Source organism: Sebastes umbrosus, chromosome 12 (genome assembly GCF_015220745.1).
Source record: "Sebastes umbrosus isolate fSebUmb1 chromosome 12, fSebUmb1.pri, whole genome shotgun sequence".
Lineage (NCBI taxonomy): Eukaryota > Metazoa > Chordata > Actinopteri > Perciformes > Sebastidae > Sebastes > Sebastes umbrosus.
Genome location: NC_051280.1, coordinates 31,871,743 through 31,899,349, shown reverse-complemented (window position 1 = coordinate 31,899,349; position 27,607 = coordinate 31,871,743). Strand labels below are relative to the sequence as shown.

General features: G+C 40.7%; 1 protein-coding gene across 4 annotated transcripts; it reads left to right on the top strand.

Annotated features, from left to right (window-relative positions):
* The first annotated feature begins 1,490 nt into the window (after positions 1 to 1,490).
* Positions 1,491 to 27,002, top strand: ranbp9 (RAN binding protein 9). Of its 4 annotated transcripts, none has more exons than XM_037788103.1 (14): positions 1,491 to 2,211; positions 7,849 to 7,960; positions 10,990 to 11,042; positions 13,719 to 13,886; positions 15,631 to 15,653; positions 18,832 to 19,016; positions 20,579 to 20,691; positions 20,923 to 21,031; positions 22,143 to 22,297; positions 22,806 to 22,959; positions 24,189 to 24,307; positions 24,597 to 24,748; positions 24,964 to 25,081; positions 25,554 to 27,002. In XM_037788103.1, the coding sequence occupies exons 1-14, from the start codon at positions 1,992 to 1,994 to the stop codon at positions 25,682 to 25,684; spliced, it is 1,812 nt and encodes a 603-aa protein (XP_037644031.1). In that variant the 5' UTR covers positions 1,491 to 1,991; the 3' UTR covers positions 25,685 to 27,002. The 4 variants fall into 4 exon arrangements, with proteins under 4 accessions (XP_037644031.1, XP_037644030.1, XP_037644033.1 ...); XM_037788102.1 differs by having other exon boundaries at positions 1,493 to 2,211; positions 24,186 to 24,307; XM_037788105.1 differs by having other exon boundaries at positions 1,494 to 2,211; positions 24,970 to 25,081.
* Positions 27,003 to 27,607: the final 605 nt, after the last annotated feature.

Sequence of the window (27,607 nt, the reverse complement as noted above, 5' to 3'; positions counted from 1 at the left end):
TTGTGTTAAGGGTTGGTTATATACTTTTTAACTCCGGATGGATATGTGGGTTGTAAATAAACCTGGGATGCTGTTCATATATTCAATTTGGGATGTAAATAAATCTGGGATAGTTTATATATTATCATTCTATGATATATGAGTTATTAGAGGAGAAGTGAGAAAGGGGTAGGGAAATATAAGTTTTACTTCTACCTGCTCCTTTTCGGACACTATTACTCTTGTTTTGTTTTTTATTATTTTGTATCTGTTTTTATTTATTTTATGTTCAAAATAAAGTCATCCATCCATCCACTGTACTGGTCATTCTGTGTGCCTTCAGGAAGGAGGATAAATAACACTTCAAAAGTAAGCTAAATTTTGGTGAGGAAAAACTGGCCATTTTCAAATGGGTCCCTTGACCTCTGACCTCAAGATGACAGGAAGTAAACCTGGACCAAAGCGGTTGCCCTGGTGATGATAGGTCAATGACAAGTAAAAAATGCTATTTACTGTATAGCAAACTGATGTCTTTGGATATTAAAATTAAGGAAGTGTAATAGGGGTTAAATTCAGAATACTGACTGTATCTAGAGTATACCTTGTAACTAAACTACTGATGGTTTTTGTCCTGTTTTTACAGAACACCTTCTATCTAAAAAAAAATAAAAAATCTTCTATCTAAAAAATATATCTTATAATGTATATACTGTATATGTTCTTAATGTATATGTTTTTAATATGCCTTGTACAAAGTATTTCTTATATATGTACATTCATACTTCCTGATATATATATGTTCTTAATGTATATGTTCTTAATATGCCCTTGTACAAAGTATTTCCTTTTATAATTATAATTGTAATATAGCTTATTTTAATGTAATATAACTTTAATGTAATATATCTTTATTGTAATATAACTTATTATTTTAATGTAATATAACTTATTATTTTAATGTTATATAACTTTAATTAAATATAACTTATTATTTTAATGTAATATAACTTATTATTTTAATGTTATATAACTTTAATTAAATATAACTTATTATTTTAATGTAATATAACTTTAATGTAATATAACTTATTATTTTAATGTAATATAACTTTAATGTAATATAACTTATTATTTTAATGTAATATAACTTTAATGTAATATATCTTATTATTTTAATGGAGCTTCCCAGCAAAAAGCATTTCACACGATTGTTATAAATAAACATATTGAGTCTTGAGTCTTGAATCTGTCTGCTGTAGTTCCATCCATCCACTGTGCTGGTCATTCTGTGTGTTTATTAGGAAGTGAGTGAGCCGCTCTCAGCCAATCAGCTGAGCGGATCACGCTCCGACAACAAACAAAAGAGCTCTGCTAGCTGAGCTCTTTAGACTGACTCTGGATCCGTCCGGTCGCTCCGCTAACGTTAGACTGACTCTGGATCCGTCTGGTCTCTGGATCCGTCTGGTCGCTCCGCCAACGTTAGACTGACTCTGGATCCGTCCGGTCGCTCCGCTAACGTTAGACTGACTCTGGATCCGTCTGGTCGCTCCGCTAACGTTAGACTGACTCTGGATCCGTCTGGTCTCTGGATCCGTCCGGTCGCTCCGCTAACGTCAGTACGTTAGTGAGTTCTTTACTCTGCTCTCAACCGACGAACCAGCTGCTGTCCTCTCGCTGTCTCTGTCTCTGGGTGTCTCTTAACTCCCGTGTCCGGATCCCTGCGTTGACAGCCAGTCTCCTTCCGTCCTAGTGTCTCTATTCTGTGTCTTTTGTGTCAGCTAATGTCAACCTGAGGCTAAACCAGTTAGCTTAGCCTGCTAGCTGGCTAGTTAGCTTAGCCTGCTAGCTAGTTAGCTTAGCATGCTAGTTAGCTTAGCTTAGCTTAGCTTAGCTTTACTAAACCCTTTAAAAACACGTTGACACTGACGGACGCCAGAGGCTCCGGCTTGTTCCTGACAAGCCACATTAAAGCTTAACCAGCAGACCTCGGTGGTGGTGGTGGTGTAGCCGTGATGTCCGGCCAGTCGTCGGGCTGTGGAGGCTTCCTGATGTCGGTGGTGGTGCACGGAGACTCGGCTCTGAACGAGCAGGAGAAGGAGCTCAACCTGCGGCTCCGGAGGCTCTATCCGGCCGTCAACGAGACGGAGAGTCCGCTGCCTCGCTCCTGGAGCCCGAAGGACAAGTTCAGCTACATCGGGCTCTCTCAGAACAACCTGCGTGTTCACTATAAAGGTAGAAACAGACTCACACACTTTATTTAGCTGCTGGTGTGGCTAAAAACAAAGTAGGCTACTAGCTTCTTCATCAACAACAAGAGTAGAGGACATCTTGCAACCCAGACCAGCTGGCGAGCTGGATTCTATTCTTATTTTATTCTAACGTTTTAATCTATTCTTTTGTTATTATTATACTGATTACTTGCACCAACAAAACCAAAGCATCACAATCACAATCAGAATGGTGTTTATAGCCAGGTGTAAGAGCTTTACACTAGGACATTTGCTTTGGTTTTGTTGGTGCAAGTTAGCAGTATAATAACAACAAAAGAATAGATTAAAACGTTAGAGTAAAATAAGAATAACAAAATTGAAATTCTATCAATATACAATATAAGCTATAAACAAAAATAAACATGATATAAACAAATATTGCCATTGACCTACTAGTGCAAGTTAGCAGTATAATAATAACAAAAGAATAGATCAACACATTAGAATAAAATAAGAATTAAAAATGTGGAATTCTACCAATATACAAAATAAGCTATAAACATGATATAAACAGACTGACCTACTAGCTCGTTAGCTTCTTCCCACACTGTTAACCAGTTTGTCAGCAATAAGAACTAATAATAATAATAATAATAATCTGTCAGGCTTTCTTCTTTTAAATATAACACATTACATGTTTTATTGACAGGTGTAAGAGGCTTACACTAGGAAATTTACTTTGGTTTTGTTGGTGCAAGTAAGCAGTATAATAATAACAAAAGAATAGATTAAAAACGTTAGAATAAAATAAGAATAAAAAAATTGAAATTCTACTAATATACAATATACAAAATAAGCTATAAACGAAAATAAACATGATATACTAGATCATTAGCTTCTTCTACACTGTTAACCAGTTTGTCAGCAATAAGAACTAATAATAATAATAATCTGTCAGGCTTTCTTCTTCTGAATATAACACATTACATGTATAGAACCAGGTTAAAGTCACACATAATCATTTAACGTTTAGCCCAAAAGAGACATGAGCTAGACAGCCTTCTTGGAAGGCTAATGCAGCATTATCAGGTAATTAAATGACAGGAAATACACAGGGTCGAATATCATCATGATTAGCCCTGAATTACGCAGAAGAGTTGATGCCATGACAGGCTAGTTCTCTGCTTTGGTGGTTTAATATCAAGTGACATTCAGGCTGACTAGTTGCTTAGCAAAGCTACCAAGAGGGTGTTTTGTTGGTGTCGGCCTACAACAGAAGCCTAGAGAGTAAGAAGAAGAAAACAAGGTGTAACTGTGGCACTTTATTTGCTGCTAATAATGCTAACGTTAGCATTAGCTTGACAGTTAGCTGCCCATTGTGGCTAAAAACAAAGTAGGCTAGTGGCTACTAGCTTCTTCATCAACAACAAGACTAGAGGACATCTTGCAACCTCGACCAGCTGGCGAGCTGGATCCACAGCCACACATCACAATCACAATCAGAATGGTGTTTATAGCCAGGTGTAAGAGGGATGCACAAGGAAATTTGCTTTGGTTTTGTTGGTGCAAGTTAGCAGTATAATAATAACAAAAGAATAGATTAAAAACGTTAGAATAAAATAAGAATAAAAAAATTGAAATTCTACCAATATACAAAATAACCTATAAACATGATATAAACAGATAGTGCAAATATTGACATACTAGCTCGTTAGCTTCTTCCCACACTGTTAACCAGTTTGTCAACAATAATAACTAATAATGTTAAATATAACAGATTACATGTATAGAACAACAAGACTAAAGGACATCTTGCAACCCCCGACCAGCTGGCGAGGTGGATCCAATTTTTTTGTATTCTTATTTTATTCTAAAGTTTTTATATATTCTTTTGTTATTATTATTATTATTATTATTATACTGCTTACTTGCACCAACAAAACCAAAGCATCACAATCACAATCACAATCAGAATGGTGTTTATTGCCAGGTGTAAGAGGGATACACCAGTAAATTTGCTTTGGATTTGTTGGTGCAAGTAAGCAGTATAATAATAACAAAAAGAATAGATTAAAAACGTTAGAATAAAAAAATTGAATTTCTACCAATATACAAAATAAGCTATAAACATGATATAAACAGATTGACCTACTAGCTCGTTAGCTTCTTGTACACTGTTAACCAGTTTGTCAGCAATAAGAACTAATAATAATAATAATAATAATAATAATAATAATAACCTTAACCTTAACCTTAACCTGTCAGGCTTTCTTCTTCTGAATATAACACATTACATGTATAGAACCAGGTTAAAGTCACACATAATCATTTAACGTTTAGCCCAAAAGAGACATGAGCTAGACAGCCTTCTTGGTAGGCTAATGCAGCATTATCAGGTAATTAAATGACAGGAAATACACAGGGTCGAATATCATGATTAGCCCTGAATTACGCAGAAGAATTGAAAGCCTTTATTGATGCCATGACAGGCTAGTTCTTTGCTGCTTTGATGGTTTAATATCAAGTGACTATCAAGTGACAGACTAGTTGCTTAGCAAAGCTACCAATAGGGGTTTTTTTTGTGTCGGCCTACAAGAGAAGCCTAGAGAGTAGGAAGAAGAAAAAAAAAAGGTGTAACTGCTTCCTGGGTGTGTTCTACTATTCTGGGTCTGACCATGCCCTCTACGCACACTCTTCCTTGTTACAACTAGAATATTCTGTCACACACACACACAACACATACACCTGGAAATGTCATAGCAGGTGTAACGTTTGCATTTCAAACACTGCAAACTTTTACATGAACCATCCCCAGAGATGTTTGAACATGATTTCCACATCAATGCTATTTTAAATGTCCTAGTATTCATGGCCTCATCTATTATTATCAATCAGTAAAAGCCGTGTTATCTAAAATCCACCAAAAGGATCTTCCACTAGTTGTTATTACAAAAACTAAATGTCACTTATGTTCAAATACCAAGGCCTGCTAAACATTTGATACTACTATCATAGAGCTGAAATGATCAGTCAATTAATTGGCACCTATTTTGATAATTGATTGATCACTTTATTCATTTTTAAAACAAAATATAGGGATGCACCGATAAGACTTTTTCAGTCCCGATACCTGGGCTTTGGGTATCTCGTACCGATCCGATACCAGTGTTTTTAATAAATAAGCTGTATGCCTCACTGTGTGGAAGTGACTGGGATCAGTCTTTTTTGTGCCAGGCAACATCAGGCCTGACTTAAACATTGCTTTCCTAACTTTGTAAAACAAAATGTAACAAATGAATCCATAGATTTAAAAAAAAGAAGAAAGAAACTTGGTAACAAATCTTCAAAATCAACAGGAATTACAGTTCAAGTGTAAACCTTTTTAATGCAGCAACAAATTGGTCAAAACTTAAACAGGAATTAAAATTCCAGTATATAATATGCATAGTATATAAACAAATTGAATTGATTAGATCGGCCCCATTGTCACTGATATCCGATCCAGCTATTTAAGTCAATATCGGCCCGATATCTGATCCGGTATCTGTGCATCCCTAACAAATAAAAGGTAAACAATACGGCTACTTAATTGCAAATATTTGCTGGTTTTCCTTATACTCTATTATAACAAACTGAATAACTTTGGGTTTAGTGTTTGTTTGGGCAAAACAAGATGTTTGAAAATGTGAAGTTGTGCTTTGGAAAATTGCGATGAGAATTTTCCACTTATGACATTTTATGGAGATTAACAAATATTGAAAATAAAAGTAATTAGAGCCCCAAGAACATCAATACTGCATTTTGAGACATTTGTTTAAAAAAATAACATAGCTACTTGTAATGAGGTCATGCATCTTCGAGGTGAACATGTCTGAAAAGCTGTGTAATAACTAAAGCATGTCACTGAAGTGAAGGCAACATCGTATAGCAGAAAATAGGAATAAACATTATTCTGAAAATTACAGTTTTGATTACACAACATTTGCCAATCTCATTTAGGAATCCCAGATTGCAAACAAAGAAAATCTAAATAAAACAATAATGACAGTAATGTGCCTTACATCATTTCTGCAGGTAATTAGTAATCATCATCATGATGATGACTATAATGATTTGAGTTTTGCATAGAACTTTCAGACAATTAGTCGATTAATTTGATGAATCGTCTCGCTGTTATTGATAAATCATTTTAGTCTTATCAAGCAAAAAATACCAAACATTTGCTGGTTCCAGCTTCTCAAAAGTGAGGATTTACTGTTTTCTTGGTTTCTTTGTAAGTTGAATATCTTTAGGTTTTGGACTGTTGGTTAGACATAAGACCTTTTAAGACGTTACCATGGGCTCATGGTTTATGATGGGCATATTTAATAGCGTATAATAGTGTTACAAATTTGGTTTTTAATACAGGCTCTGTGGGTGTTACTGTATTTCTTGTTTTCCTCACCTGTATGGTGTAATCATCTGGCAACCATTTTATATATATATTAAACGGACTCCATTTAAAAGACCACTTGCCATTTAAACATCCTATGAAATAAAAAAATGCCTCCTCTTAGGGTTGAACAAAACATCTTAGGAAAACATCTTATTATGATTTTATTTTATTTTTTAACCAATATTTAAATTGTGATTATTTTTTGTAGTTTAAACTCCAGGCTTGTATTGTGGTCTGTGCAGCATTAAACAAGATGTTTGTATCTAGCATAATCACAGTTATCTTGTTTCTACGTGAAAACAATCTGTTAAAATGATGCAGTTGCTTGTTGTTGGGGTCGTCCCAGGATGCTGTTTTCCCCCAAACCAGTTTCTTTAACTTCTAAGTAAACAAAGCAGTAAACAGCTTGTTTTCTACAGAAAACGGACTGATTTAGCTCCCATTTAGTAAGTTATTATTATATTAGTGGTACACTTGACAGCAGCCTAGTTGTCCACATGTTGTAAACTGCTGCTAAGTAACCTCTTACACTGTAAACATTTCTGATATCTGACCCCTAATAATGCTATTGACTGCTCTAAGGTGATAATCTTGAAACCACTGTGTGCTCAGATATTCATCAAAATGTCATCTAGTAAAATTGGCATCATGTGTTTTGGGATCACTAGACCTACTTGTAATCATTTATTTGGTTCATGTGGAAATGTGTCAAACCACTGGAAAACAAATAATGTATGCAGTTATTAAACACAAAATACTACTTATAAAATTGTACCTGGAAAAAATATTGGGACGAGCACTAATTTGCCTTCAAGCCGCTTTCTTTTTACACCGTGACTTGGGTTGTTAAACGTTTTTGGTATTGAGCCCCACCTCTCTTCTGATCCAGTTTGACTTCATCTGCTCTGAGTAGTATTCTTTCATCGTGGGGAAATAACTGGCGGGTTTGGTCAACGTTCCCTTCGGGGTTAAAGCTTCAAAAACCCGAGGCGACGAGTGGCAAACATAAGGAACATTTTAAAAAGACTTGAATCACATTTAAAAACTGCTGAGACGTTAGCCCTCTGCTTCTTAAACACATTTTGTTTGATCTGGTTGACAACAACAGGAGAAAAGCTTCTGTCTACTCATTTTGATTATTTTTTGATTCTAGAATGATCCAGTATCTATTTGTAATAACCACACTCTGTTACTCTTTTGTGTGTTTTTACCCCTCATCTGAAGGTCACGGCAAAACCCCTAAAGATGCAGCGTCTGTACGGGCCACCCACCCCATCCCAGCAGCCTGTGGAGTCTACTACTTCGAGGTGAAGATCATCAGCAAAGGCCGAGATGGGTAAGGACACAGAGCAAAGCAAAAACTTCCACAACACGTGATTTAGCGGCTTGGCTCAAGGGATGGCAGTGTCTATGGGTTTCTCCAAGACTTTAGGCTACAGCCACACTAATAAATTTTAGATTTTAAAACGGATAACTTTTGCTACGTTTACGCCTAGGGTCCACACTACTCCGGCGACACTACACGCAGCACCGTGGCTAAGTAACACTTCTGGCAGGGTGAACTGGGTTCTCAGTTGTCTCTTGTGCTCATACACTGCAGCTGGCGCGAGGCACAAACCTTGTCGGTTAACGGTTAATAATCGGTTAAAGAGGGTCGGTTATCAGTTAAGAACATTTTTCAAAATGAGCATCCCTACTAGCAAGTTATTATTCAAGCTCTTCGCATCTATTCCTATGTCCACCGCTGCTTCCTGTTTACACACAATGTTACATGCAGAATGTTAGCATGTCAACACGCTAACTGTATGCATATTGTGCTTATCAGCTAACGTGGTAATTCTGACACGCTACACAGAATGTTAGCATGCTAATGTTAGCGCTGAACTAATGAACACTGAGCCAAATCTACAGCCACAGTAACAGCCTTGTGAGCTTGTAATGATTTTAAAGAGGCCCTGTTTTGCTTATTTTCAGGTGCATACTTGTATTTGGGGTTTCTACTAGAACAGGTTTACATGCTTTCATGTTCAAATAGTTCATTTTTCTCGTACCGGCTGTGCTGCAGCTCCTCTTTCACCCTCGGTCTGAAACGCTCTGTTTGAGCTCCTTCTGTCAGGTGTGTGTGATAAACTTGAGCCTAATGAGGTCTATTAGGAAGTTATTGACTTTTAATATTAACTATCTTATAAATGACCTACAAACTCAACTATCATAACTAATATGGTGTTCATATTATTTTTCACAAGGGGGAGAGTTGCTCAAAGCTTAATTTGGTAACAATACAAGCCTGAACAATTGACCAGTCTAATCTGGATTTGCATGCAGCACCGTGACTCTCATTTTACTTTAGCTGCTTGTTATTTAAGACATAAACTTGCATCAGCAGTTCAGTTCGTCTGCTGCAGTTTGTCAGCCCTGAATTTTTTTTTAAAATCTATTTGTGGTAGACCAGTAATCATCTAAAGAAAAGATGATGGCCCACAGGAGATTACAATGCTGTTCTCCTTCTCTTCATACCTGACATTCTTATATAATGTCTTTGAGCGTGCTGCCATATTGTGATGTTGTCAATATCTAATATCTAAATGCAAGCAGGTTCTTGGGGCACTCCTACATGTATATGAATGTTGATTTAAGTAATGCCATGCTAACTCTGTAAGACCCCAAACTGTAAATCATCAGGAATCATTTAGTTATACATTATGATGGAGTCATTAGTTAAGTTTATTCAAAACATGCCCTATATAGCAAATACGTATTTTTTAGAAATTCATATCAGGAGACTGCAAAACACAGGACAATGTAATGAAGTGGAACTGTGATTAAAATCTTCACAAGGCTAGAGGTCAATTTGTAATCCTAAATTGAGACTTCAGCCATAAAGGGCCTCATCTTACAGTGTGACAGCCACATGAAGTCACATTACTTCACTGGTTGTTTTCAACCTCTTTGACCCTCTTTGACCCAAGATGTCTGAATACTTTGATAATAAATAAAGTCCCACATTTAATTGGATTCTGTCATGGTTTAGTAGTGTGTGTGTGTGTAGTGATTAGAAAACAGGAAGTATCTGATTCAAAAGTCAAATTAAACATGTTCAGCCATACTAGCTGCTCGGCTCTGTCAGTTGAGACGGAGAGAAATATATGCGTCTCTACAACTGTGGGATGGATTTTCTTGAAATTTAGTACACACATTCAGGGTTCCAAGAGTATGCATCCTAATATGATCACTTGACTTTTCATTTAGCGCCTCCAGCAGGTCAAAAGTTCAAGCTCATTAGTTTATCATAAGATAAATGACTGTATCTAAAGCCGGGCGTACGCTGTACAATTTTAGCCCGTTTCTGACCCGAGTTTTGAGCCGCATGACTCATTTTATAGTCTGACCGGATTTCAGCTTCGTCCACGTCCACGTCTTCCTAGCCACCTGCGAGTCCATATACGCCGGCGCCTCTTTTTTTAGACGTTTCAGCAGACAGGATGGCACAGATGATCAAGGCAGCACATTTTCTGCATTGTTAGCATTGTGACTATGGATGTATTTAGAGAACTGGATGCAGCGTTGGAGGCAAGGTCCTGTTCATATCCTATGAAAGTTGCTCAGTGGCGCATGAAGCCAAAATGGCTCGACTTCCAACTGGAAAAGTTCCCGGATCTTTTGGCGATCTTCCGCATCCATTGGGCCCATGGAGCAGGCACAGTAGCGTCCGCTCGGTTACATGGTCACAACATCACGGCGTCGTCACTGCGTCATCACGGCTTGCTAACTCTGCCTCCCAGCCCTCGCTCCAGCCTTGGTCTGGGTATCATTCACATGAACGGAGGAAGGGAAATAACTCTGGATTCGGCTATTAGTGCATTTCACAACTTCTAGGACCTAATGATGTAAATAAGGGCTATTCAAGTGTTCATACTGGGAAGTTGATTCACCTACAGATGTCTCTTTCCCAATGGAAGTCCATGTGAAAAAAGTATTTTTGGGCCCAATGGCATCACGTGATGGACACAGAAGTTGTAGTACCACCGGTTGGCCACTACTAAAACTGGCATCAATGACCGGCGCTCTTCCTGGGGGCTTGTCTGGGACACTGCGTCGAGCATAAACAAAGCATTTGCACGTTCATATGCTAACTGTAATGAGGATGTAAGCATAGCAAAGTTATCCCTCTGTTTTTCATCCATCCAACATTTTTTTTTCATTTGGATGTGAATGAAGTATCATGACACCACAGGCTGTTAGTGTGGCTGTAGACCTTTATGGACGATGTTTAGGAGTTTATCAGCAAGGCATTATTGGTAGCTATGTACTCCTCAGTCTTTTTTTCTACATGTCCAACTAACCTCTCATCTGTCTGTTCCACAGGTACATGGGCATCGGCCTCTCCGCTCAGGGTGTAAACATGAACAGACTCCCTGGTAAGACGACACTTTGTGTGTGTTTGTTTTCTCTCTGTGTGTTCATTGACACTGCCTTTCGGGTGTGGTGAGAAGAATTTGTCTGTTTGCGCGTGTCACCGTCTGTTTCTGCTGTATATTACACCAGAGATCTTTTAGACTGTGTTTGTGTGGGTGTCATTTTGTCTGTGAACTTATTGTCTGGTAGAGATTGGCCTTGGATGCGCTGGGTGTAGGTGTGACTGTAAGTGAAAACAACAGTCAAACAAACCTCCAATATACACATTGAGATATGGAGTATGGAAGGTGGAGATAGATATTGCACTGATATTGTGCAGGGTTGCGTTAACTTTTCCTGTGTTTTGAGGTGTGCAAGTTTGTATTTCAACTGTAAAATGTCCCGCTCACTACATATAAAGGCCACAGTTCTTTAATAACCAAATTGAAAATTGTGCATTGAAGAAAAAGTTTGACTTTTTGGGAAATATGTTTATTTGCTTTTTTTTTGCCGAGAGTTGGAAGAGAGGATTGATATCACTCTCGTGTCTGTCCGTTACATATGAAGCTACAGCTAGCAGCTGGCTAACTTAGCTTAGCACAAAGACTGGAAGTAAAGGTTAACGGCTAGCCTGAAAAGATTACAAATAAAATCCTCCACCACATTAAGAAAGACCAAAATCTGGCACAGTTTCAAAACTGGTATCATCCACTTTTCATTATGAAAAGATTTCTGCTGCTACCTAGCTGCTTGCTCTCTTTGTGCTCTCCGTGACATGGTACCATTAAAGACAGCGTTGGTAGATATCAGCTCTGCGCTCCACAGAGGTTATCAGGCCAAACAGGAGCCCCCCGGCACCCCTTCACCAGCCTGAGAACTGGACCCGCCCAGGAGCCCCAGTCCCTTCGTACGTAAGATAACAGGAGGCCCAGAGCAAACTGCGGAGTCCCAGCTGATGGATAGATGCTAATGAAAACCCACTAATTGTGAGGAACTGATGCTTCAGAGTCGAGTGCTCGTTCTAGTGATGAATGTGGCAATTGCAGGATTAACTCTGCAGCTCAGCAGTAACTCACGGGGTCCTGCCACTTGGTTTCTAAAGTTGAAACGGTCCTGAGGCCGACCAATTCTGCAGCCTCCCCTCTCCCCTGAGAAATAAACCCGACGCATACACACGATATTGCTTGTGTATTTAATTCTTCTGAAATTTTACATGACTTGAAATGTAGATATTAAAAGCTCCAACATTCTAAAGTACATTACATAGATTTGTTCAACAGTGGAAAATACGTCATTTGTTGTATTTTATGCTCATAACAAGTAATATTTACTCAGGTTAAGTAAAGAGTTGAGATTTGAAAAAAAAGAAAAAATAAATGATCTGCAGTCTATAGGTGTTTGAATCAACAGCCAAAGAAGGAAATTAAGATACAAATGCTAAAATATCCTGTGAGGATCTCCAGCTTTCTGCTGTGTCCTTCTGCAGTCACACTGAAAACAACAACACGCTGTCCCAGTGATTGAAAAGACTGACTTCCTAGGTTCAATTACCATAGTTCCCATCAGCAGGCGGTCATGTGTCCTGCTTCGCGGAAGTGTCCTTTAGCAAGGCATTAAAGGTCCCATATCGTGCTAATTTTCAGGTTCTTACTTGTATTTTGTGTTTCTACTAGAACGTCTTTACATGCTGTAATGTTAAAAAAACTTTTATTTTCCTCATACTGTCTGCCTGAATATACCTGTATTCACCCTCTGTCTGAAACGCTCCGTTTTAGTTCATGTCAACGGAATTGCAACGGAAATGCATTGCTAGGCAACAGTTTGGGTCCATGTTTACTTCCCGTCAGCTGATGTTATTTACATACACTGCAACAGGAAATAAACTGGGACACATTTAGAATGTTTACATTTAAAACCTTGTAATGGTCTAAATATTGTATATTTGTGACATCACAAATTGACAGAAATCCTAATGGCTTGTTTCAAACGCACAATTTCTAAATACGGGCTGTGTGTGTTAATCTGTATATTGAGCGTTTTGATAGTTTAACAGTATTTATAAAGCACTTAAACCTGCTTTATAATATTAAAGACATGAAAATCTCACTTTTTACAATATGGGACCTTTAAACCAGGCGTCTGCTGCTTCATAGCCCTCATGAGCACATGAACACACCAGTATTTGCCGAAGCTTTGGAACAATGACGAAGCATTTCTATTATTGGACTGGATACATTTCCTTTTTTTAAAAAATCCAAAGAATTTCTGACTTGCAGTTTGTTTGCACCGTTTCACATTTTTCCTCAAAATATGGTTAAAACAGGAATTGCGAAATTCGATTACTTGGGTTGCAGCGAAATCACGGTCATATCCAGCCTTTATTTTTGATGGTTTGTGGTTAACATTTTTCTTGAGGAGACAGTGCAGGGTAGTTCTTCTTCAGCATTATTTTGTTTATTCACACATTCACACCGCATTTTAATTATTTTTCAGAGGGCTTGGTTACAGCATTAAAGTCCTCCTCGATAGTCTTCATTATTGATTTGATTATTGTAAAAACACTAGACTTGATGCATTTTTTGTTATTGTGTGTGAGTGCGTTGTTTTAAAATGTAGTCTGTGAATGAGCTACCTGTTGTGTTTCTACACCTTTTAACTGCCTGCACCGAGCTCTTATTCTGACACTTCTCACCCCTCAGGTTGGGACAAGCATTCATACGGTTACCACGGAGATGACGGGCACTCCTTCTGCTCGTCCGGCACCGGGCAACCCTACGGACCCACGTTTACGACAGGCGACGTGATCGGCTGCTGCGTTAACCTCATCAACAACACCTGCTTCTACACAAAGAACGGCCACAGCCTAGGTAAGGACCACAGCCAATTACCATAGGGAGGTGAAGGCCTTATTTTGGGAAAATATGAACGGTAGCCAACGGCGAGAGACAAAAATATCTTTTTGATCCCGTTTGAATCGCTCCATGAATCACACATATGAAGTTTGTTAATTTAAAACATAATTTTGCGAGTCAAGAAAGTCGCAGTTTGTTGTGAAATTGTTGGAAGTTTAAGACGTTGACAAGAATCATCTCAACACATCGACTCTCTCTCACTCGCTCTCTTCTTTACCGTCTCCTCCGGGCGAGGCGGCCGTCTGGCTGCTGCTGCTGCACCGAGGAGCCTCACCGCCGCATGCTGACCACAGCGCACTGTAGGACGGATAGACATGTTGCCACCGTTTGAAATGCACTTTTGTGATGTTTTGGAGGTTCACCGTCCACCAGCAACGGCCGCTCTCGCCTCAGCTCCCACTGCACCGGGCTGCACTGTGATTCGTTTATTTCTCTAACGGGACTTTTCTTGTTTTCTTTCGGGCTGAAAGTTGTGCGCTCCCCTTCGTTCAGACCTGTTAGAGGCCGGCAAACCTCCGGTATCGGCTGCTTTACGTTAGTTTATCTCCAGCAGGAGGAGACATTAAAGAAGAGAGCGAGTGAGATAGACAGTCAGTGGGATTTTTTGGTAATTCACTGCGTTGATTTCACCCATTCACCGCACACAGAAACACTATTGGGAAAATAAACTCACTAAACTAAAGTGGGGGATAATAAAAAATAAAATGAAATTCCTCAGTTAGCTAATGCAGCAAGTTGGGCGAGCTAACTACACCTAACCAGTTAACTAATTAGAAAGACAAACTGACAGAAACAGGTTTATCGGTTTGCTGCTGCTCAGATTCAAACTATGTGAGTGCGCCTGGATGACGTATGACTTGCAGCTTGTACTATAGTCACACGTCATATTCCCATTTTGGCAACAAGCTTCTTTTCTTCACTTTGAATTAAAAAAGTTATTTGTCAAAAAAATGTTGGCAAACAGTTTGGCTAATCAACTCAGTCTGAAAATGATGATGATTAAATATGAAATCTCATAGAAATGCCAAAATACACTGGAGGGGGGCTTTAACAATACATTTTAAAAACACGTTGACATTATTTCTGAGTGCTAAAAGGGGATGACTAAATGCTATTTAAATATGTAGTGCTTTTCAGGGTGACTCAAAGGGTGCCCAAATTAGCCAACAAAGCATAAATTCCAGACAAAAAAAATGATTCAGGGACCCTCATGCTCACTAGAGACCAGGTTATGGGGAGAAAATAAAGTTAGGACAGGAAATGAGAGAATTAGTTTCTGTGCACTGTAGTAACCTGGCTACCGGTTAACCCTCATTTTGCATAGAGCTGGTCGGTCATCATCATTTCTTCCCCGCTGCCTTCAGCTGGAGTTTCAGGGAGGGAAACCAAAGTTCGACTTGCTGTTCAAATGTCTTTGGATGTTACAAATAACCTGCTGAAACCGATGTATATAGATTTAAATATTTAAGTTTAGATGGATTCACCATCGTCTCTTTCTTTTTCCTGATGAAGAAATCAGGGTTCTCAAGTTAAATAACTCTCGTTAACATGACATTTAAGAAATCATCTTACTGCAGGAAGATGAGAGTAACCAGATTACTTCAGTACGTGTAAACACACTGACTGTGGCCTCCCAGTGTGTGTGTAGAAACAGAAAGGACTCCTCTCCATACTGACACTTTTCTCTCTTCTTCTGCAGGCATTGCCTTCACAGACCTACCAGTAAGTACCCACATTTTTTAGTTTCCAATCAGAACTGTAGGACATGAGGCTGTTTATAGAGATGAAATGTTTGATTTCCTGCAGAATGTAGTCAAAAATGTTTACGCTGTGTATGTAATGTATCGGAGGCTGGAGATCTTGTGGGGTTCAGATGTTAATGGTCGGGGAGTTGGATGGAAAAAATAGGACACGTTTCTTTTGCTTAGTAAGGTTCCTAACGGAGTAAAATGACTCAGTAGCAGCCGTGATAAGAGCTGCTTGAATCCTCTAGATGTTAGGGAAAGGTGCTTCAGTGCTTCCTTTCTCCTTTAGCATAGTTTAGCACACTGGAGCATCTATTACCAAAGGAAAGGAGATAATGCCGCCCCACAATACCTTGCGGCCGCAATTTTTAAAGCGACGCGCCATTCTGCGCGTTCATGAAAACAAACGATATGCTTATCTTGCATATTATTTTCATACAGTCATATACTAATTCATGTTGATAAATATGAGTAAGCAGTGACAACCATTTCGTTTCACTTTATTTCTATTTATTTATGTCAAACAATAAGTAAAAAATAAAACAAGAATAACAAATATAATGAACAGTAAACATATAGCAAACAAATAATCAACATAAATAAATATTACATCCAAAAAGGAGTAGGAAGAAATATACATTTAATGGTTCTACACCGTCTCCATAACTCAAACAGTAATTCATTATTTATCATATGAACTTTTGTTGTAGCCTATAATAGGTTATTCTTTTTTCAATTCCAACCTTGGTAATGAGCTGATATTTTTCACCGGTTGTCTATGTTTGGTAAGATAATCCTTTATTACACCGCCGGTGAAGCAGCCTGTCGCTGAAAGACCTATTTAACAAGCAGCGATTTTTGTAGTCCATCTTCGGTGCATTGTAGTTTCACCACGGCAGTCACTAACACCCGCTGCATCGCATCAGCATTACGGAGCCTAGTGTAAGTGCAGTCAGATTCTCTTAACACCACGGTTGAAACAAGATTCCTAAGGCTTATTTTGCTCCATATCTGCTGGATGTGGAGTTAGGAAACTGTTTGCTAACATCTTTGCCATATCATAATATAAAGAGATAATATGTCCGTGTATGTCGGCTCGTTTTTGCTGCTCCCAAGTGGCCAAAGAAACAAGAACTGATGTTTGTGTCAGAACAGGACATCACTTGTGTCGCTTTGTGCTGTTGTGGCTCATCGTCAGGCGAGTCTCACTCCCGTCGGCTCCCATGCTTCATTAATGTGAACGACTCCCACACCAAAAGGACATTCATTCTAATGGGATTCGTGCATGTATTAAACCGCATTGAGATGTGAGGGAAACGGTTGTTTTTCAAGGGTGTCCCCCCCCACCCCCCCGTTCTCGCTTGCTAGCAAATGAAAAAGGGGCCGGCTGTTTTTCGAGAAAATAAGAGTCTTAGCCACAACAATAATCCATTGAGCAGCAAAAACAGGCATGGCTGTGAGCCAGACATTCATGTTCCTCCAGAGTTGTGCAGTGAAGTGCGTCACCTCGGCACAGCTGACCTTTGTGGTTATTGGACCATGACAAAGGCAACTCGAAGAGACACACACACACAGACACCTTTTGTGCTATAGCTCTTATAAAATATGCTCTTATTTAATCGACTATATTTATTCCCTGACCATTACCCTGCTCCTAACTCAAACCAGTTCCTTTACCCTGAAATATCATTAACCTCTACTCTCAGACTACTTACTACTCCAACCTAACCCTACTACGTCATACAATCAACTGTTTATATTTCTAGGATTTTAAACCTGTAGTGATACTTTCAGGACACTTGTACCAATCCAACAACAACAATCTCTCACACACACACAGTCAATGTGGTGAACACCTGCTATCAGTCATCACCTCCTCTGATCAAATCAAGGCTGTGATTAGATTGGTAGGATGGTAGAACAATGCACCCAAACAAGCCTCCTCACCTCATGTTTTGACTCCTCATCCTGTCATCACCGATGTCATGGACGGCTGTTTCCAAGAACAATTCATAGGCATGTACTTAAAGGGGAGCAACGGCCATTCTTTTAAAACATTGATATTATTCTGGAGGCCATATAACATTATGGAAAAAATACTGCAAGTTGCTCATGTATGTGCGTATTGAGAGGGCGCACCGGGAAACCACAAGGTGGCAGCATCGTCACTGTTAACAGCAACTGCCCGTCAGTGGCGACATGAATGTAAAGAGTATAGAATTTCAACAACATTTGCAATATAAAAAAAACAAAACAACACAACAACTTGCACTTTAATATGGTTCCAGTTTTCCTTTCCACATTTACCATTCCTATTAAAGGAATACTTCACCCACAAAATGACCATTTGTATATCAATTACTCACGCCGTGTTACTTTGAATTCTTGATGAAAACTTTATCTTTCTCGTACGTCTCCAACGGTGAACGAAGAATAAAAAAAAACATAGAAAAGTCTTGATACAGTGAAGTAAATGGGGGCACACTTCGGCAGCAAATGTGTGTTGTTCCGCGGTTTAAAATAGTCCTCAACAAATGCACCATTTCCTCCTGTGTGAGCAATGTTTGCCAAAACAAGATAGTTGTATTTGATATGCTCTGTATTCAGTAATTAAAGCTACCCTTACTCCTCTAAACTCTGGTTATGTTTGCTCATTTCTACCAATATATATATATATATATATATATATAAGAGGCCGTCCAACTGATACAGTATTGATCCTTGAAGGAGACGTTTATCTGGAGGTGTGGAGGTTGTAGTGATTCCCATAAAACAGTAGACCGGGAAGTTGAGTGCTCAAATGATGCAGACCAGAAAGTGAGGCAGAAATCTCAGCTCCTGGCATTATAATCACTGAGTCATTGGTTCTTAAGAACAAATCAGTACATTGATCAACGTGACAGATGCATTGTGGTCAATCTGTGCAATAGAGGTCTTGCCTACTGCCCCCTTTTTTAACGTCTCAGGAGTTTGAACCCCGGCTCTCCCGTGAAAAGATGGTCCGACAAAAAGCTTATTTCCTGAGATTTCATGTTTTCCTGTTTTTCCCCTCTCATTATTTCCTGTTTTGATTTATTGTCCAGATTACATTCCCAAACTCTCCTTTTCCTCTATCATCCTAATTCTTCACTCTCCAATCTCTCTCTCTGCTGCAGCCCAACTTGTACCCGACCGTGGGCCTTCAGACTCCAGGGGAGGTGGTGGACGCAAACTTCGGCCAGCACCCCTTCGTGTTCGACATCGAGGACTACATGCGCGAGTGGAGGACGAAGATCCAGGCCCAGATCGACCGCTTCCCCATCGGAGAGCGCGAGGGCGAGTGGCAGTCCATGATCCAGAAGTAAGAGGATTGTAAAAGTGAATTATTCTGGTGTAAACCTGTACGATACATGCTCACTGTGGAGTAATGGGCTTTGGATGAGAATACAAGCAATGTTGGCAGCTGATTTTGTTTTAATAATAGCCTTTTGACTAAAATGCCTTTTTTAGATTTTCACATTTTAGTCATTTGATAATTATTAGTTTTAATCAACAAAAGCTAAAAACATTTTGGTCTAGTCTCATTTTCATTGTCTTTTAAGCATTGCGAGGCTTTTCGCCATTTTTGATGTGTACAGTTACCATGGTTACAGGTGCCGTTCTTGTCCATCCCATGGTTAGCAGTTAAGTTAGTGCAGCATCGCCCTGAAGGGGATTCTTTCACAACAATGACTCGCTAGCTGAACATTATCCCGTTTATTACACGGCTACTTACTGAAGAAATTAATGTTTTGACACAAAAACGGTCCTCCAGAGTCCGACATCAGAGCTGCGCCCATAGCAACGGTCTGCTATACATAGCAACGGTCTGCTATAAAGAAATTACAGACCGCAGAACGCCGTGATTGACCAATCAGAATCGAGTATTCAACACAGCCGTGTAATAGAAGGAAGTACTGGACACTGTAAGTGACAAGAAATGACTGCTGACATGACGAGGATCAAGGCCCAGATGGACCACTTCCCCGTCAGAGAGCAGGAGCCGTGATCCAGAAGTTAAAGCTGTGGGACTTGGTTTCTCTTGATGCCATGTCCTGATGGGATTAGCTCTCTGTTGCTATGATTACTTGTCCTGAATGGATTTAATCCCCATTTGATGGGGATTGGGGTCGAGGGCGGGGTGGAGGGAGCTGTTGCCTTTTTATCCAGGAAAGTGGCCTCACCGTGTGGGATAGAAAACGGGAACGTTTCTTTGCTCGACTGGTGGATGTGAAGTGTTATTGTCTTTGTAGAGCAGCAGACACATGATAACCATGATGACGTTGTCATATTGCTTATTACTGTGGCAGTACAAGCTGGATTTAGCGTCATGATGGCGTCGGCACAGGTTGCTGAATTTGCCAGAACGTGTCATAATGACAAATGCCAGTTCAGCCGGTTTAGATAAATTCAAACTGGTTCAAGCTCATACACCGGACTGGACCGGCAAAACCGGAAATCGACCCAACTCTATTGAACTCTCGAAGTTTATTGCTCAGATTTGGGAACACTAAAGAGCAGTCAGACAACAGTTTAGCCACGAACATGAAAACAAAGGCCAACAGTCCAATTATCACCCAAACTGTCCATCGTAAAACCGGGTTTACAAACCAACTTCCTGGTTCAACTCTGACCTAGAGTTGTGAGCAGCTTTCCTGAACAATGAGTGGATTCTTTGTGACATTTCAGGTGTGCCCACTTTGAGTTTTGTCTCTAAATGAAATGGTTTAGATAATCCGAATAATCTGTTTGCTTGTTTACGTCACATTTACGTGTGACCAGATGAAGAGAAGCTCTCATTAGTTCAGTGTAATGGTCTGTTTGATTTCTCCTGCGTGCTGTGTCTAATCACTGAGTACATTTTGTTTTTTTGTCTTGTCTCAGGATGGTGGCTTCCTACCTGGTGCACCACAGTTATTGTGCCACGGCTGAAGCCTTTGCCAAATCCACAGACCAGGCCGTGCACGAGGAGCTGGCCTCCATCAAAAACCGACAGAGTGAGTCCTTCTGGGTTGGCCCATTTCTAAATAATGCTGGTACCAGGGTAAAAATAGGAACCAGAGATTTTCGGCTGCACCGACTTTTTTTTTTCATGTTGGCTAGTAGAACTTTCTATGAATATATGGAGAACAAAATCTGCCAGGAAATCACACAGACAGCATCACCATTGGAAAGACATAATAAGTATTACAGTACGTCTTGTAAACATGTCGACTGTCGGTTTGCAGAAATCCAGAAGCTGGTGTTGTCAGGTAGAATGGGCGAGGCCATCGAGACCACCCAGCAGCTCTACCCCAACCTCCTGGAGAGGAACCCAGACCTCCTCTTCATGCTCAAGTAAGACCCAAGGCTGCATTTGAATGATGTTTTTTTCACATATTTGACGAATGGAAGACTGTTATTACTTAGAAATACTAAAACAAAGACCATAATTCAACAAAATCCTGCTGCTTATGGCGTAAAAATGTGATTGTCCACCTTCTGTGGCATCTTCGGCTTATTGAAACTGATGGATTTAGCAACGATGAGTAGTGCTCTACCGAATAGTCTGATGCTTCGAAGCTTCATTCATAACATTGACATTCAAATTCAAAATCAACAGTTGAATGCTGGGTAGCTTTTTTTTTTTTTGCGTGTCTATTCATTGTGTTTAACCCGATGAGACCGCCTAGAAAACAATCACTCTAAAACCTAAGAAACATTTCAAAACAACCTCCTAAAACCTTTATTTCTCAGCCTCTGAAGCAGATAGAAACATGACATAAAAACATTTGAGAGCTTAAACCTTTGGCTTTTATTGTTAACCTGGTATTTCTGCACAGTTGCAGATATTATTAGTATTATACTAAAAAAAACACAAGTTTTAATCTAACAAAATATTCTGCCTCAGTCCATATTTGATGACATTTTCACTGCGGTTCGCTCTCCCACTGGCTGCACACAAAGGGAGGCATGCACTGACGAGTTATATTCATTAAAGAAAGTTGATTTAATAAAAAAAAAGACTAACTAATTTAATCCAATGAAGCACTTTATTCAAAATTGTGGATTTTGTCCGAGGATTTTAATTTTTTTTTTTTAATGTTACGGTGATGACGTCATAAAATATAACGACAGACATTCAAAGCTTAATTCGAAATCCTTAATAGAAGCTTCAAATGTAAAAAAAAAAATGGTACAGCTCTAATGATGATATTGATAATAATAATCTCTCCTGTTCATCCTGTTTTCTCTACATCCTTTCTTTTATTCCTTCCCTCCCCTCTCTTTTATTCTGTTTCTCTGTGCACTCTTACATCCCATCTTTGCTTCATTTTGTCTGTATTTATTTCCTCTTTTCATTCCCTTCTTCCTCTGTCTCCTTCTCCTGTCCTTTTAATTGTTGCGTCTTCTGTTTTCTTCTTACCTTCTTCCTTTCATCCTCTCCCCTTCCTTAATGCGTCCTCAGGGTGAGACAGTTCATAGAGATGGTGAATGGGACGGACAGTGAGGTGAGGTGTCTTGGAGGTCGCAGCCCAAAGTCTCAGGACAGTTACCCCGGCTCCCCCCGGCCCTTCAGCAGCCCCAGCCACAAAGCCAGCAGCTCCCAGCCCTACCTCCCAGGTACAGTCCAGCTGTGCTTGGGTGTATTCACATCTGGAGATTAGAACAGATGTAGAAGTACTTCTCCATTTTACAGCCTAGTATCTGTTCTCAGTGTGGTCATAATGCAGCCTTGACATCTTCCTTTTCATTGGCTAAAACTTTTAACCGTATCCGTGCAGTTCACTGAATTAACATTTATCAAAAGTTAATGTTCAGATCATTTTCTAATTGCAAGTTGCAACAAAAATACAGATGTTTAAGCACCATTTAATAATCACATTGAACCACAAATTAAAACAAAATTTCCTCTGTTTCAAGGTTAGGCATCAGATTACCAGTGAGTTTGAGTTTATAATTTGATGAATCCGGTCTTTGCTGCTAAAAAAATAGAGCTGCATCTTTTTTAAATCATGTTTTAGTTTAGAAGGACTCATCAGTATAAGCAGAGCCTTCTTTTATATTAGAAAAGTAATTTGTTAATAGTTAAAATCATGTCCATCTTTCACTCTGCTGTTGTTGTTTCTAGGGTTCGATAGTAACTGCTGTAATGGTGTGACGTCCAATAAGAGCCACAGCTCCTCCCCTCACAGTCACAAGCCCTGCCCCCCAGGCTCCGGCTCCACCCTCCCAGCATCTGACGTTAGCCTCAACGGGAGCCGCAGCCAACAGCCCATAACCAGGTACTGAGAAAAAAAACACACTAACACAACCAACGCTTCATTTAATTTGCCCTTTTTGAAAGCTGAATTTCTGTTTCGAAACAGTCCGTGATTGGTACCAACACCCACACAGAAACCTTTTAATCCACATTAACTTCAGTAGATTCAATCTATGTAGCTGAAAGACATTTCTGTGAACTCAACAATAATTCATTATCTTAGATATTCTGATTTTACATTTACTCCTATTTTAGCTCATACAGAAACACTGCTGTGTTTAAGAGCACAGCTTACCTTTAACAAAGTGTAAGCTTAAAGAGCAACGTGTGGTTTATCATCTGTGTCAGGATACTGTGACATCACTGGGGGGTGTGGTTGCAGGTGCTTTTGGCAAGACGTTTTAACATTTAATAGCTAGACAGGATATTCATTAGAGATATCTGAAATGCCATTTTGCCTCGTCAAAACTCTAATTCAAGATATCCCTAATTCTATTTTGACTATAGGCAAAACTCAAATTTTAGACATCCATAATTACATTTTAACAATACGATTCAAACAACTTTTGCCATTCATGTGTTTGGGGTTTTATGAATTCTGACTAGTCATATTTTGCAGTTCAAGATATCTTTAATTCCACTCAATTGAAGATATCTACATTGTCATTTTTAGATATCTAAAATTAAATTATGACTAGACAGAATTATGTGGGTTGCCGACATCGCCGCAGACCCCTGGCGCCTTTTTACGTGGGCCGAGCTCTGCCCTGGAGGCACGACGTGGTTTGGGGCGCACTAAGGACAGTCCGCCCCGTTGATGCTTTGGCCACGGCCCCGGGAAGCACCTTCGCCCCGAGCCTTTCCAAGCCGACATAGAGCCGGTCGCAGTGCACCGCCTCGTATGCGGGACTCCCCAGCCTGCGGTGTGTCGCTCACACCCTCCAGCTTGCTATTAAGGAGGGTCTTTTGGCACAGAGAAGTACTCGGTATCGGTACTCGTATCGGCGAATACCCAAATATAAGTACCTGTACTCGGTCTGAAAACAGTGGTATCGGTCTATCCCTATAAGATATCTTATCCAGGATATTAGCGTTATCTTGACACAAAGTCAGATGAACCGGCGGTAAAGAAAGTGTTTGACACGAGATAATCAGTGATGATATGAAATCAGCATGCAACATTCATTGAGGAGGAATGACTGAACTTCCTGTTGTCCCGCTGCTCACTGCCTCTCTGTCCTGCCTCAGTAGCGATATGGATATGGAGGTTGACCACTTCACCAACGGAGTGACAGAATCGTCCTCCAATGGTTTCCTCAACGGCAGCTCCAAACACGCCACCGAGCCCGACGACTGTGACGCAGACATGGGTGAGTAGAGTGTGTGCGGAGGTATCTATCAGCATGGCAACGTACTCCTGGTTGTCTTTTACCATGGTCTAGTGTTAAAAAAGTTAACAAAAATCACAATAAATCTTAATATAAAATAGCAATACATATCGAATCGGCACCCCAAGTATCGTGATGGTATCGAATCGGGAGATGGTGTATCGTCCCAGCCTTAGTAAGCATTCCCCTCTCAAATGCCTGTGCTGTGAATGTACCGTCACTACATTAAAACATGCCCATTTTGCACGGCAAACTGGCCGTGGCTCTGCAGAGGTGGAGTCAACTCAGTCCAAGAGGCAGCTGTGCGGCGGGAGCCAGGCGGCCATCGAGAGGATGATCCATTTTGGCAGGGAGCTCCAGAGCATGAGCGAACACCTCCGCCGCGAGTGTGGCAAGAACTCAGCCAACAAGAAGATGCTCAAGGTAACAAAAGAATCACTAAGATCCATGCTGTGAAACCTATTGTTGAATTATATTGTATTCTATTGAGTTAGGGACCTTGGTACAGAACTGGACATCACTGATAGACTCGTAGTAGTATGATAATAGTATACTATAGAATAATAGTACACATCTACAGTCTAGTAGTGAATGCGTGGTAGAGAAAATGAAGGTCTGTTGTTGTTTTGTGTCTCCTGCTGCAGGATGCATTCAGCCTGCTGGCCTACTCGGACCCCTGGAGCAGCCCAGTCGGCTACCAGCTGGACGCCATTCAGAGAGAGCCGGTGTGCTCCACTCTCAACAGTGCAATATTAGGTAGGTCAGCTGTCCACGCGCTCTGTATTAAATATTAGGGGCCATTTCAGTGAAGGAATTTCTCCTGCGGTGGTAATGATTGGCTCACAGCAACATGCAGTATTATTACCTTTTATTTTAATTTCTTAATTTATCCTAATTTTAGTGCTGTATACATATTAAGTATATCATTGCTTTTTTTAATGACAAAGATGACAGTTTTAAAACTAACTAGAATTGCACTCGGAGAGCGCAGACCTCCGCCAAGGTGCTTGTCATTAGCACAGTATTGCAATATTGAGTTTATTGTGACGGCCCTATTAAATGTGTTTGAATTTAACCACATGAGACGTCTGGAAGGTGTGAAAGGAGCTTCAGGTACTGATCTGACTAGTCAAGTATACTGACACCTCAGCGCTCCTGTTCTTTGTTGCATCCTGACATTGTTGTTCCCCCCTCCCCCTCTCCTTCCCCTTTCTTCTCTCCCTCACAGAGACTCACAACCTGCCCAAGCAGCCCCCCCTGGCCCAGGCCGTGGGTCAGGCCGCCCAGTGCCTCACCATCATGGCACGAACTGGCAGCGGCTCCTGCGCCTTCGCCTCTGTGGACGATTACCTACACTAGCCCCCCGTGTACACACACATACATACACACACACACACACACACACACACACACACACTCTGAGGACCTGTCCAGAAACGTCTCCTTCCGACCTCCTCCATCAGTGTAGTCCTATTAGCTGAGGCGCCGCTCCTCTGCACGATAACAAGTAGTAGAAAGTTAAACCACCTCACTCGCTTCTTGTTCTGCTTGTTCACGAACACCGCCGAGGATTGGGGAGTCATTTCTGGGCAGATCTTTAGATTGCTAATACACATCATTTAAAAAACACACACATACACACACACACACACACACACATATATACACACACACCTCCTCCCCTTTCCATCGTAAATATGAAAATACGCCTCCACCTTGGTTGGCCTCGCAAACCCCCCCGCCCCTACCTCCAGCCCTGCGAGGCTGGCGTCCGCATCATTCTGACCGACGGCGGGGGACGCCAACCAAGAGTAGCCGACTTGAAAATACTCGGAGAGCTGAACACGTGTGGACTCGCCGCAGATACCCAGACCCCCCCCCTAACCCCCTCTCAGCTCCCCCGTGTACCTGGGGGGGGCATCGACCCGGGGCGGACAGACTGGCAACAAAAAAACAAAAAAACCCTGGTTAAATATAAATGGAAAAATAAGAAAGACAAAAAAAAAAGAAGATTGACCGCCATGGCCGACCGCCCTTCAACGTGGTCCCTGTAAACCTGGCACACACACACACGCACACACGCACACACGCACACACGCACACACACACACACACACACACACACACACACACACACACACTCTCTCTCTCTCACACATGACAAACGCGAACACGGAGGCAGGCTGATGCTGAATTGAAAAAGTCCGTCTCCACCGAGGCTTGCTGAGTGCTCAAACCCCTCCAGCCAACGCACGGCTCCGTTAGGGATAGCCTCCCCCCCCTTACCCCTCCCCCGCCCCCCCTCCCACCCCTCCACACCCTCCACTCACTTCAGGACATCGGCGGAGATCCGTGTGACGCATGTGGACTCGGGACTTTTGAAGAAGCCGGAGAGAGAATCTACAGTCTCAACGTTCCCTGTTTTTAAATCTTTAGTTTTGTTTTTCATGGGCGAAGTCGGGGGGAGGGTGGCGGGGGGGGGGAGGTGGTTACCTGGCTCTTTTTTTGTTTTTCCAGGTTTACAAGGCATGGTGCAGACGATTATTATTATTATTATTATTCTAATTATCATTATATTAATTATTGTTACTTCCATTCACAGTATATTTGTTGAGCGTCAGCAAGAGCAAGTTCCACTTCTTATTATCCTAATAATAAAGGTCCCAATCCCACCGACTACCAGTGACGAGCGTGTGTACATGTTAACGTTTATATATGAATTATATCAATAGAGTGAGATATTTAGTTATCAAATGAAAGGAAATCATTGAAACAAAACAACTTTGTACCGACGCCAGTGACTCCTGAAGCTGGTTGTTCCTCGTCCGTACAACTTTTTATGTCTCCCGTTTTTGCTGACTCCGGGGTTCCTACGCAGGTGAGGACGCTGACGTATTCACCCGTTTCCTGGTCTGTAAAATGGAAAACATCACTTTTAATTTCACATATTGTGGTACTTGCCGCCGCGGATTAATCTAGCTAAATTTGTCAATTAATGGGAAAGAATCTTCTGGACAAAGTCTGGATGTTTCTGAGATGGGAGCCCTCCCTGTGTAGGAACCCTGTGATGACCCCATTTTTACTTGTTACCCCCCAGATCTCCGGCTGCACAGCAGGTTTGATGCAAACATTGTTAATCTTTATTTTCGTATCGATGTCTATGCTAACCCTTAACCCACAAAGAACTCAGGAGCCAAAATGTCCCTTTGTTCCTACTCCTCGGTTTAGAATAGGAAGGTCCGACCAAGCAGCCGACCGACCCTCCCCCCCCCCCCGGGGCCT

Excerpts from the sequence above, each read along its gene's own strand:
- ranbp9 (XM_037788102.1), top strand. The coding sequence starts at position 1,992 with ATGTCCGGCCAGTCGTCGGGCTGTGGAGGCTTCCTGATGTCGGTGGTG. Across the intron at positions 7,961-10,989 it reads ATCAGCAAAGGCCGAGATGG|GTACATGGGCATCGGCCTCT; the intron begins GTAAGGACACAG and ends TCTGTTCCACAG. Across the intron at positions 24,749-24,963 it reads CCAACAAGAAGATGCTCAAG|CTGCAGGATGCATTCAGCCT; the intron begins GTAACAAAAGAA and ends TTGTGTCTCCTG.